Here is a 12,047-nt window from a genome sequence, read left to right as displayed (position 1 = left end):
CGTAGTTTGTCATTTGGTACCCTTGTAAAATGAAAAGACCAGCGTGGCTAGAGCATGCTTTCTAATGTTACCCACCCCACTTCACCCCTTCACAATTGCGGCACGCGTTCCAGGGTCCTTTCTTGTTTCCAGGGTCCTTTCTCTTCCCCCCCCCCCCCCCCCCCTTCCTCCTCCTCCTCCCTCGAACCGGAAGGTAGAGGACTCTGAGAATGAGGTTGCACACGGTTCGATTCCCAGACTCAACGTCATATGCGATGGGCTCCTGAGCGCCCTGGGGACGAGGTTATTAATTTGTTTCATCATCTTTATTCCCTTCGGAGAGGTTTTCTTTGGGTTGACCAGTTTCCCTTTCCATCAAAAACTAACGTTTGGCTCGAATCAGATCCGTTTCATTTGCTCTTCCCAGTTGCTAGGGTTCGTGTGTTCAACTAGATACAAACAAAGTAATTACTATAAAGTCATAGAGGGGACTTCGTGGCTCTTCGAGTAGCAGACATGTGAACAACAGAAACAAAACGACCAATAGGCATTTACCAGGCCAACAAACAATGTTCACTGTATTTTTTCTGGTACCAAGGGAGTACCAGACACACAGACGCCAAATGCTTCTTTAATACCAAGGGCTTTTTATTTTTTTTGCTTCTGACTGGTATCATGCAGTGGAGCGTATATGTTGTGGTTTAATTTTGTTTTTCGTTTGAAAGGTTTTTTTTTTTTCAAACCCGTTAAAACATTTTTAACTGGTTTTATTTTTTTAGAACACTGCCCATTTTAACATATTTGGATATCTTTCTGAAATTAATTTTATGGAGTATATATAAAATAAACTAGAGAAATCATTTTATTGTTATGATGGATTGTTGTCTCTGGTGCTATCAAATAAAATAATAGTTATTTATTGCATGTGAAGAATAATTTTTAGTGTTTGAGGTTAAATGCTCAGCTTAATGATTAGGGTTAAGCTCTCAATTAGGTTTACGGACTTATTTAAAACGGTTAGCATTTCAGGAGGTGTATGACAACTGCAGACTTCCCACAAATATTACTAAGAAACAATATTTAAGTCTAATAAAGCACCCATTTCAAATAGTGCTGAGTAGCAGTATTTAAGTCTAAGAACCCATTATAAAACGGTTGGCTTTTACTGCGAGTTAGGGTTAGTCTGCAGTCCACAAGTGTCAGACACTGCATTCCAGGTAAAGGATTGGCACGCATTGTAGTGATTGGAGCCCGTAATCACTTATTTGCAGTGTTTAGTCTGAAACAACCACTGTCTTGATTTTTGGGTTAAGAATATCGGTTCGTTGGTTGGTGAAAGTAGAGCATTCTTTCACATGTAGGATAAAGGAGGTTAGTTTGTAAAGAAGCTGTGGTGCAGGGTCAGTGGGGAAGTGAAATAAAGAAAAGGTTTATCAATTCAGTTTATATGGTAAATTGACCTCTGTAAAGAAATTTGAAAGCTGACGTTTCGAGTTAGCCCTTCGTCAGAGGTAAGCCTTTTTCTGTCTTTCACAAGTAGGACTACTTTTCAAAATGGAAAAACAGTGATGTTCTTTAATCATTCCGCTTTGGCAATATAACTTGTATAATACAAGATTCATAAACATTTGTCTCAGATTTTCAAACAGAGGAATGTTGGAGCTGCCATTGCCATTGTCTTTACCTGGCCTTTCAATTCTTCTATTTCTCTATAGAAATCTATTTCATTTACGCAATTGCGTTGGCGTGACTCTGCCATATGTGGCTCTGGGATCGTATTGCATATTTGTGTATAAATCAAACTTTTGACTGAGAGTGGCCTGGGGTGAATAATAAAATATTCATTTATAAATTATTTTGAGAAATTTGCATCAATTGCTTGCGTGGTCAAGTGGATTGAGGAGTAGGCAGCAGATCCCGGGGTAAGGAGTTCAAGATCAAGTTCTGTTAAGTATACAGGAGGTATAGGAGGGGATAGAGGTGTAAAGGACGGTTGGGGTAGGATAAAGGTACTGGAGATGATAAGGGAGGGGTAGGTGGGTAGAAGGGAGGAAAAGATATCTAGTTCTTTTTAGACCCCCTAAAAAACAAAGCCCCTGTTTTTTTTAACTACACCCCCCAAAAAAATTAGACAGTTGATTTATAAAAGAAAACCAGTTAAAAAAAATGTAAACTGGTTTGAAAAAAAATGAGCCGGTTTAAGAAAAATTTAAACCAAAACAAAATTAAACCACAACATATACACAGGAGAAAAAGAAAGCAATTAAAATCGAGGTAGACACAGACTAACTGACCAGTACATACGGAACGTTCTCAATGAGTCCTTTGTGGGGAGTTTTCCTTTACAAAGGACAGGAACTTCCCAGGCTTCATTGACCATCAACTTACCATTAGCAAAATGTCTCTTGCCTTCATCGTGAGACAAACACACGCTATTGTCCTTATTCGCGCGGCGGTCATATTGGCCATAGACGATAGATTTCCTACCACGAGCCTCAATTTGAAATGTTTGGGAACGAGTTTCAGGGCGCAAAAACAAAACCTTTCAATCCCTCGGGACTATACATGGCTGCCGTGTGATTAAGGCCTATTCATAGTCAAACCGAACAAAATCAAACGAAGTAAACAAGCCTTGATTAGAGAAGTTTGGTGCGGGGCTGATTCAAGCCAATCACTTGGGGTAGTAGGTTGGATTACAGCAACAGCTAAATCATAGGATAGTAGGTATACGTGTCCCTGTCTTTGCCAATAGTGTGCGCGTGTTTATGTCCACTGACATTGTTTATGATCGAGGAGAGCAGGGTTTGAACTTAGTGAGAACAATCGCCATCGTCCAATGTGTCCCGGATTCCATTCCCGATTTCCTCAGAGTCATGACAAGCTTAATTAAACCTTATTTGATAAAGCTATGATGAATACTTAATTTATACGTGTTGTCATATAGAGGAGGCTAACGGCTTATCATTCTTCATAATTTGTCTTAGTAGGTGAAGTAGATGTATTTGTCACAACTCCCCGCGGGGCATTTCAGTCCTAATTTACAACTTTGGCCAGAGTGCTTGTTACGCAGTTTACAATCCATAAGGGAAATGAAAGATGCCCCCATACAGAACACCAGATCAGACAAGGGACCCGTTTCTCAAGAGTCCCGAAAAGCCATTAGTGAAACTGCCAACCGCTTGTTTTGGAAAGCCGATCTTTTAACATGTTTTCAAGTTAACTTAAAGAAACAAGTCTGTAAAGTTTGACGACTTAAATCCTCTCCGTTCTTGAGATACAGAAGAAATTAAGACATCCGAAAATGGCCCGTAAAGTTTCGGGACTTTCGATAAACGGGCCTCAGGACACCAAGAACTCCGTGCCCTGCTCTTTTCTAATAGTCTGTGGAATCGTTAACGTCATACAGAGTTTGTGAGTTCACGACCAAGGGTTGTGAGACGGGGCGGCCTACTGTTTATAGTCCTTGTCCGAGAAGACCTGAAAGTGTAACCATTTGCAGATGTAATTACAAATGGAGCACTTTCTCCTCAGTCATTTAAAACCCTGAGTGTTGGTCCGACCGGAGTTGAACTCACGACCCCACACTGGGCCCTTTCAAATTTTGCTTTTTTTTACTGGGTTACCATATGACAATCCAGTCAGAATCTGAGTGGAATTTCTCTGTTTTAGTATTTCTTTTTCCGTGTCGGGAAAAGTCCTTCCCGTCCCTTCCCTGCTAAGTAGTGTCTTTGTGCGGAGAGTCTTCTGCGGGTATTTTTGGTAAGATTCAGGGGGTAGAAGAAATGCGTAGATTTTATCCAGTGGACACAGTGGAATATTTAAGTAACCTGCAATGGTGTCGAAGTCATTGTAACGCGAATGGCGTTCAAGAATGGAACGTCAAATTGGATAAACAACGATTAGTGAACCCTTTCACTCAATTTCTCTTCCGAATGCCGCTGTAAACGTTTAGTATCACCGGCTAAGAAACAAGTTTAAACAGGGAAAAATGTCGGTTACCAAACCTCAAGTGAAAGCTAACCACTTTAAAATCAAGTACTAGACTTAACCACAATTATAAATAATCGGTGCAATAGTCAGCCAGTTGAGCTTTAGTTGTTAAGTGCATAAAAACAGTTCCTTCACAATGCGTACTCCGGGTTCAGATCCAGTCCAAGGATATAACGTTTACATTTTATTGTTTTCAACTGCTACCACAAGTCCTAAGACAGGGTAATCTAAATTGACAGTCACTCCAGGGAAAATTAAGAATTGCCGATAATCGTCATTTCAGAGGTAGAGGATATGTTGCGTCACGAAGTGACTTGCAGGTCATTTAAGGGTTCGCGAAGCAGAAAATAGGCCAGGCCGCCCAGCTCCTGCACAAATTGGAGTCCACTGCTGGTAAATATAAGCGTAGAGGGCACTGTGCTAACACGAAAACTGCCATACATGACCGAGTTAAAACAGTTCCCTGGCAAATACTTTATTCAGTATTAGAGAGGGAAAGCTGTTTTATAGTGCTTGCAGAGAAATCCTTTCCACTGAGAAAAGTGTTCTGAACACCCATATTTCTTCCAAGAAACGCTACAACGGGGAAGAAAAGTTGAAACAGTCGAAATTGAAAGAACAGACGATAATTGTGACATTTAAGGGGGAGGAATATTACTAATATGGATAGCACTTTGCCCTTCTTTGCCATTGGAAGAACCAACGTACCGACTTAAAGTGGTCAGTGAGTTTTTGTAGACCGGTATCCCAATCGGCAAAATAGACATGCTCTGGTCTTTTCCAGAGAAGAATGGCACATTTAGGGCAGTATGTCTACCAGTGCCTGACTGTGGAGTACGGAATCAGAGTGCAGCCATGAGAGACGGTGCAAGTGTCAACCAAGTTAAGCAGCGTTGGATGGAATAGCATTTATGTTCCCTTAAGGCGCGTTTACACGTACAACGCAAGCATAAGCATAAGTGCAAGCATAAGGTTGTTTTTTACACGTGCTGTAAGCATAAGCACAAGGTAACATACGCAGGCGCAGTAAACAAATATTTTGGCAACAAACTTTTAAATCCAAAATGGCGGACGCGAAGGAGATGCTTAGCGACGAGGACATGTTGTTGCTTGTTCTTCCATTGCGAAGAAGGAGAAGGCGAAGGGAAGGGGCAATAATAGATAAGCCAAAAAGGGTTTTGGTTAGGGAAATCTTTCGTAGGCGGAAAGAGCAAGACGAGTTTCATAACCAGGTGAGGAAGCGCAGGCTGGGGGATCGGGATTTTTATTTCGGGTAAGAAATAAAAATCTAGTTTAAAACACTTTACAAAGTAAGCCTGTAAATTAAAAAAGCGTGCTTCTCTTTTTTTTTTTTGTGCTTATGCTTGTCCTGGTTTACACAGGTCACCCAACGACACAAGCATAAGCACAAGCACTAGAAAAAGGAACAATTTTCCTTTTCTTGTGCTTGCGTTTATGCTTGCGCTTACGCTTGCGTCGCTCCGGTTTACACGCTGGTTTCTTGTGCTTATGCTCGGTTTACACGCTGATTTCTTGTGCTTATGCTTGTGTCTACGTGTAAACCAGGCTTAGGGGGCTCAATGTCGTTTGTTTCTCTTATGCCCTTGATAATATAGGGAATCGTCTAGTCATCTCGGAACTCCTAGAGTTTGGCAGCCTCTAGATTCGACTTTTTCGTCAGAGCTACGAGGCCAAGCTGTTATGGAAGAATCTAATTGGCCAAGCACCAAGGTCATACAGTGAGACTCACCAGTGGTCGAAGTGAGAAGTATAATCAGCACTTGTTAGTGCAATTTGGACCGGTGACATCTGAAAGGTTGTTGGAAGAGGCAAAGGCTGCAAACGTTGCCCAAACGTTATTGCCGTAACTTCAAGTTATACTTTGTGATCCACAACGACTAATTTCTTGTAGGGGAATGATTGTCTGGTGTTTTCTTGTTATGAAAAACTGAGCGCCTTTGCCCGAGATTGTCAAGCTTCCCACTTACCAAACGTCCATATAATTGCAACTGCAGCTGCATTCCCAGGAAGACCCAGGTCAAAATGCTGCAACACTTGAAGGGGAGGGTTGAAGCTTGTGTTGAGCCAGCAATGGAATTATGGTTTCTGAGAAAGTTCATTCTTGATCTTTATGATACACTGTTGGCTTTCAAGGCTGCCAGATTCCTGTGCCCTGTCAGGGTGCAGTGGTAGAGGCCAACACAAGGAACAGTAGATCTAGACTCCCTGAGAGGATTCTCTTTCCTTGACAGCGATGTTATTATCAATGGTCTTGAAGTGGAGCTTCCTGTCCACATGGCTGCCGCTGAAGACGTTGTTATCTCAACTGAAGAGAGAAAAAAGTCGATTAGTGGTATGCGGATAACAAGGAGTAGCTCAGCAGTGAAGCAAGTTCTCTCGATGCAACCATCCTCTGCTGCAGCAGAGAGAGTATTCTCGAAGTCATCGTTCACGAACGAGCAACAGGAAGGTGCCATAGTTGACTACTTGCAAGCAAGTGTAATGTCGCAGTACGACAAGCGATGGACGCTTTGAACATGTCATTAAACGCATAGAGTATTCTTCAAAGGACAAGTTAACAAAGAGCTAACGTTGTGTTTTATAATACCAGACAAATTTGAGAAATATAAGCAAGTGTGAAGGGGTATTCTGTAATTAAGCGGTAGTGACAATTAAAAGAACATATAGAGAAGTGATTCACAATCATTTAAACCTATTCGTTGTGTAAATATCGCATCGTCGTAAAGAAAAGAGGTTCTTGAGGTGTGTTTGAGACACCTCGTCCAATCAAAACGACGTTTGTGAGAAAACACCTTAACCGCACCGAAGTGCAGACCAGATAGAGTGACGCTCGTAAACTCGAAGAACAAATTTGGCAGACCAACCGTAGCAATATTCAAAGAGCAAGAAAATAAGAAAAAGATCCTGATCTGTACATTAAAGTGATAGATGACTGTCCTGTTGCAGTCCTTTATTAAGTGATAGATGACATTTAAGTGATTGTTTGACTTGATTTCCGTTATTTGTTAATTTCACTTTACAGTGTCCGCAATTAGTGCTCCAGCACTGGAACGACTGGACACAATTTTGGACAACAGTCTTTCCTTTAATCTGCATTTTGACTATGTGAAGAAGAAAGTTTCTAAAACACTAGGGATGTTCTCAAGAATTAGATCGTCATTAACAACTGAAGCATCGAACCGATTGTATAAATCGATGATACTACCAAATTTGGAATAATGTTGTGCTGTATTTCGTGGCTGTGGTAAGGCGGGGAATTGAAGAAGAGTTGGAACGCCTGCAGAGACGTGCTGCTAGGATAGTGCTAAAGATGGTGCATTTGTCCACTCAAATATGTGGCTTCCGGTCTTGGTTGGGACCCTCTTAAGATGAAGAGAGAAACATATCGTAAAACTTGTCAAGAATTGTCTTGATGGACAAGCTCCAAGTTATTTCTCAGATTATTTTCGTCGGCCAACTTATGATATTCATGACTATGACACTCGGTCTAAGGATAGGTTATCTATTAATAAAGTCAATCTCGAGTTGACTAAGAGGGCCTTTTTCTATAAGGGAGCTACCGTTTAAAACTTGTCTTTTTTTAATACTAGTAAGTAGAATTTTTATGCCATTTGATATTTAAATTGGCCATGGATATCTTTGAGATTTAGATTTGTAATGGACTTCGGATTGTCTTCTATTACGAAGTATTCTGTCGAACAGAAATGACTCTGTCTTCTAATTTGAGTTCAGCTTCCAATATTAAGAAAAATAAGATTCTATTTTGAATGGTTCCTTGTCTAATTTTAAAAGGAATAATTGCTCTAATATCACAAGACATTTTGCAGTCCTTAAGCAAAAGACGTAATTTCCGCACTTGGAAACACCGATTGACAGGAAAGTAAACTATGTAAAGCCAGACGTTAAAATAGAATGAAATATTATTTGGGGTCAATGAGCAAAAGTGAGTGCATTTTCATCCAGAGAGGACTCAAATGACATGCAACAAGCCATCGATACATTTACGTAATGAAAGAACGTTTCGCGAGAATATTTACATTTTATAGAAAATAGTTTTCCCTGGGCCCGACTCAGATACTGCTTTTAGGTAAAGCCTTTCTTTCGCAATAGGAGTTCCATCTGTGGAATAAATTGACAAATTTAAATATCGTAACCATGTGAACTGATTTGAAAGACAACATTAAACAAAATAGAAATAGGACAACGTTTATTCCAGCGTAGCAATACGAAACTAATCTCCCAATTAAAGTGGATCAATCTGACGAGAAATCAAATGCATGCAAGCTACTTGCGGATTACATGAAAATATCAGCACACTATAACGTACGTAAGCTTAGATTTTAGGGGAAGCATGATACCACGACTGATGAAATTACAACATGACGAAAGTGTCCGCGCTCTGCAATTTTAACTGCACGTCTTCAAATCACACCATAGAAGACTCGGAGCTTCATCTCGCAGACAAGATCGGATTAATAGTGCGTATCATCCTAACTATTTTTACCTGTCCATTGACCGTTCTGCTCAACATCTTGGTGATCTTGGCCGTGAAAAAAAGACCACGACTTCAAAGCAAACCCAATATCTTGCTGGCCTGTTTAGCAGCGACCGACGCCTTTATTGGCCTCACAATACTACCAGCCTTTATCCTGTTCGAAACATTTAAGCTGTTTGGTAACGAGAGCATGGTTCAAACGTTGCGTCTTCATTTCCTCGATCGAGCTACGGCGACAGGTATTGTCAATTCCTTGCTTCATTTGATGCTAGTAACTTTCGAGAGGCTTGTAGCTATCAAGTTTACCATTCATTACCCATTCATAATCACAGAAAAGAACATCAAGATATGTGTCTCCGTCTTTTGGGCCATTGCGTTGAGTACATGGGGTCTAAGGTATATAACGAGCTATGTGGGACTGTTTTCATTGACTGCTGTATTGCCATCCTGTGTAATCTTTATTACAATTTCCTACGTGATTTTGTACCGCGAAACACTCCGTCACAAAAAGCGAATTAAAGCTCAGCTTATGAATAGGCAAGAAAGGGAAAGGTTTTTGAGGGAAAAGAAAGCTTTCAAAACAACGGTATTGGTTGTTGGCGCTGTTGTTCTCTGTTTTATTCCAGCAATATTACTTATGTTATCAATACTAGTCTACAAACTTCCTTTGGCGAAATCGGAACACTTTTCGGACTGGGCTCGGATGTTCGCTACGCTAAATTCGCTTCTTAATCCACTCATTTACTTCTGGAGGGAAAAAGAAATGAGGAATCTGGCGTTGACCTTTTTTACAAGGAATGCTTCGGTGAATCCTCAGGATTAACTGCAATGAAGAGTAAACGATACAACTTAAGGTCTCGGTAAAGGAAAATGAGGTGTCCGCGCAAAAAATAAAATATCGTCGCGCCGCTATTTTTTTATAGGGCCAAACTATATATCATAAGCTAAGAGATGTAATTAATTGAATAAAGTTTTAGTTTTTCGGAAATTAATATTGTCTTTTAGTTTTGAGGGCTGATACGCAGAATGACCGAGCCTGCTGTTGAAGCTCCTACCCCTTCACTTTATTGCAAAAACAACCGCTCTTTGTTGTACTTTCGTCACAGATGAATGTTAAGAATTGAAGGAAATATCTCGCACCAAAAACAAAACTCTCATCTCATACTTAATTTGGGCAGAAAAAGTGCCATAAAATCATTCTCCGAAGATAAACGAAAAATTCCTCATGGTATTTGGGGTAGTACGATCATGTGTTAGAACTGAAAATTTGGAAGCAATATCTTAAAACCAGTCGGGACAGGAGGTCCAAGACGTTGTAATTTTGGCTTCAAAATGAACCCCAAGCAAATAGAGCTTGAAGATTTCGTGTGAAGTTCTCGGTGTGCTGAAAAAGTCCGCTCCCAAAAGTGACCGTTTAATTAAAAGTATCGCATTGCAGTTAAAGAGGCCCAGAAGAGACCACCTGCGTTTAAAGAAAAGCAAGCTGACAGAGGTCCTTGATACAGATACCGGAGCAAAAGTTCAACCTCATGTTTGGTGCTCTGAATTTTACACCCCAAGGGCGTCCCTCCACAAGCCCGCTCTCGCCATGCACTTCAGCCTCTCATTGGTCTGTTCTTCTAATAATGCTGGATCGTTGTTATCTTGGTATGCACGAGACCACTGGATCGAAAATTGTAGCTAGCTAACCAATTACTTCAGTTCTTTGGTGAATTGCAAGACTTCAATAACTGCCGAGAAACCGAGGTCTGCCAGTTTTAAAACGATTCCGGGCTCCAGAATGAAGGAAAAAGACAAAAGACTCGTGGGAGTTCGGTCATTAATTAAACTAGATTCAGGTTTACAAATGGCAGCATAAACGGAATAAAAATAAAAACGGGGAGTGAAAAAAACACTTATTGGTCATTGAAGCCCTGGTGCCAGTTGTTCAAACGATGGATAACGCTATCCGCCGGATAAATCACTATCCAGTGGATAAACAATAGCAAAACCAATTGTACTTTTTTGCGATTCATTTTTTTCCAATCGTCACTATTCTGGAAACAGTGGTGTGTATTTTACCTGTGTACCCAATGGTCACTATACTTTAAGTGCCACAGCTATCCCGCCGTCTTGAGGGCTGAAAATTGAAATAGTTAAGGATACTAAGAAGGAGATTCGAAAGAAGACGTAACAGTCACGTTCCGACGAACACTGGCGACGTAGATGACTAAGGAGATGGGGAATTTTTGCACAATATTTTGCTAAAAGAACTTTGCTGGCAATTTCGTTCCCAGGACCTCTCCCTTGGCTTCTCAGCTAGAAGCCAAAGGAGAGGTCCTAAGAACGAGGATGCACCGGACCAGGGAACTTGATTGGGGATGGGAGATGAAGGTCGAGCGTTTTCCATGTTTTCCAACCCAAACCCTTCCTACAAACAGCCTAGTTACTACCATATCTTTAAATATACTTTTTGATGACCATTTCCCAAAGCGCTTTCTTGCTACTCTTTCAATTTAACACATTCTTCAATATGAAACGAAACTTAAAGTGTTTTTTTTTTTATAAAAACACATCAAGAACAAAAATGCCGATTGCACTGTTTCAGTAGGTACTTTCTTTCAACTTTTCTGTTTTACCAGGTGACTCTTTTCTGGGAAAAATCAAAAACGCTGCGTGAAGAAAACAATATCTAAAATTCTAATCTCCCTATCTCGCAGTACGGAGACAGAATTATTAAGGGCTAAAGCGAGCTAAACGGTAAGTAGCCTTAAAAGCCAAATACGGTAAAACGAGTCAAAAACAGAAAGCACGTGAGTCGGCATTTGCTTTTGATGTGTTTGCAGGTAGGCTCAATTAAGTAACGTCAGCTAGGTATGTGGTTTTAATTTGTCAAGAGCACTGGACTTCAATGTTTTGGAATACAAAACTCCAGACGAAGAATTCCTCTGGAGTACATACATACATACAGACTTAATTGACTGCTCCCCATAGGGGCTTTTCAGGGCCAATGAATCAACGAAACATCAGAACACAACAACAACAACTGTTAAGAATCCCAACTGGCCGGAGGCAAAACAGTTGGCTATTTACAAGTGCAGCTGGGAAGTTGAACCAGGGACTACCAGGAACAAATTGAGCGAGTGGTCAGAGCGGGTCTTAAACCCGGGATCTCCGGATCTCAAGGCAAGCGCCCTAACCACTGGGCCACACTGCCTCCTTGGAATAAAAATAATTCACAATATTTTACTTTGCCGTTCTTTAGGATAATAGCTTGACTGGCACAAAAAATTCCTCGGACTGCCAAATTAGACTCGGCCTACGGCCTCGTCCAATTTCAGCTTTCCTCAGAATTGTTCACATCCAGTTATTTCCAAATTAGACAACATGTAGTCCTATTACATATACAAATTTCAGATAACCGTAACGAGAAAAAATATAACCGTTAGCCGTAAAAGGACCAAAAATTTAACCGTTAGGCACAAAAATGCTTAAAATTGAACCTTTAGCCGCAAAAGCCTTCAAAAACACTGGGTAGAGCCAAAAATCCATTACTGGGCTTAGCCACAAGTTGTCAATAAAT

At 40.6% G+C, this 12,047-nt stretch overlaps 1 protein-coding gene across 1 annotated transcript; it reads left to right on the top strand.

Annotated features, from left to right (window-relative positions):
* The first annotated feature begins 8,180 nt into the window (after positions 1 to 8,180).
* On the top strand, positions 8,181 to 9,466 carry LOC138041123 (lysophosphatidic acid receptor 3-like). Its single transcript, XM_068886890.1, has one exon. It carries the CDS (start codon positions 8,370 to 8,372, stop codon positions 9,306 to 9,308), a length of 939 nt encoding a protein of 312 aa, XP_068742991.1. The 5' UTR covers positions 8,181 to 8,369; the 3' UTR covers positions 9,309 to 9,466.
* The last annotated feature ends 2,581 nt before the right edge of the window (positions 9,467 to 12,047 follow it).

The sequence above is a fragment of the Montipora capricornis genome, chromosome 3 (genome assembly GCF_036669925.1).
Source record: "Montipora capricornis isolate CH-2021 chromosome 3, ASM3666992v2, whole genome shotgun sequence".
In the NCBI taxonomy this organism is placed as follows: Eukaryota; Metazoa; Cnidaria; class Anthozoa; order Scleractinia; family Acroporidae; genus Montipora; species Montipora capricornis.
This window is presented reverse-complemented; position numbering and strand designations above follow the sequence as displayed.

Coding starts and splice junctions, on each gene's coding strand:
- LOC138041123 (XM_068886890.1), top strand. CDS start 8,370: ATGACGAAAGTGTCCGCGCTCTGCAATTTTAACTGCACGTCTTCAAAT.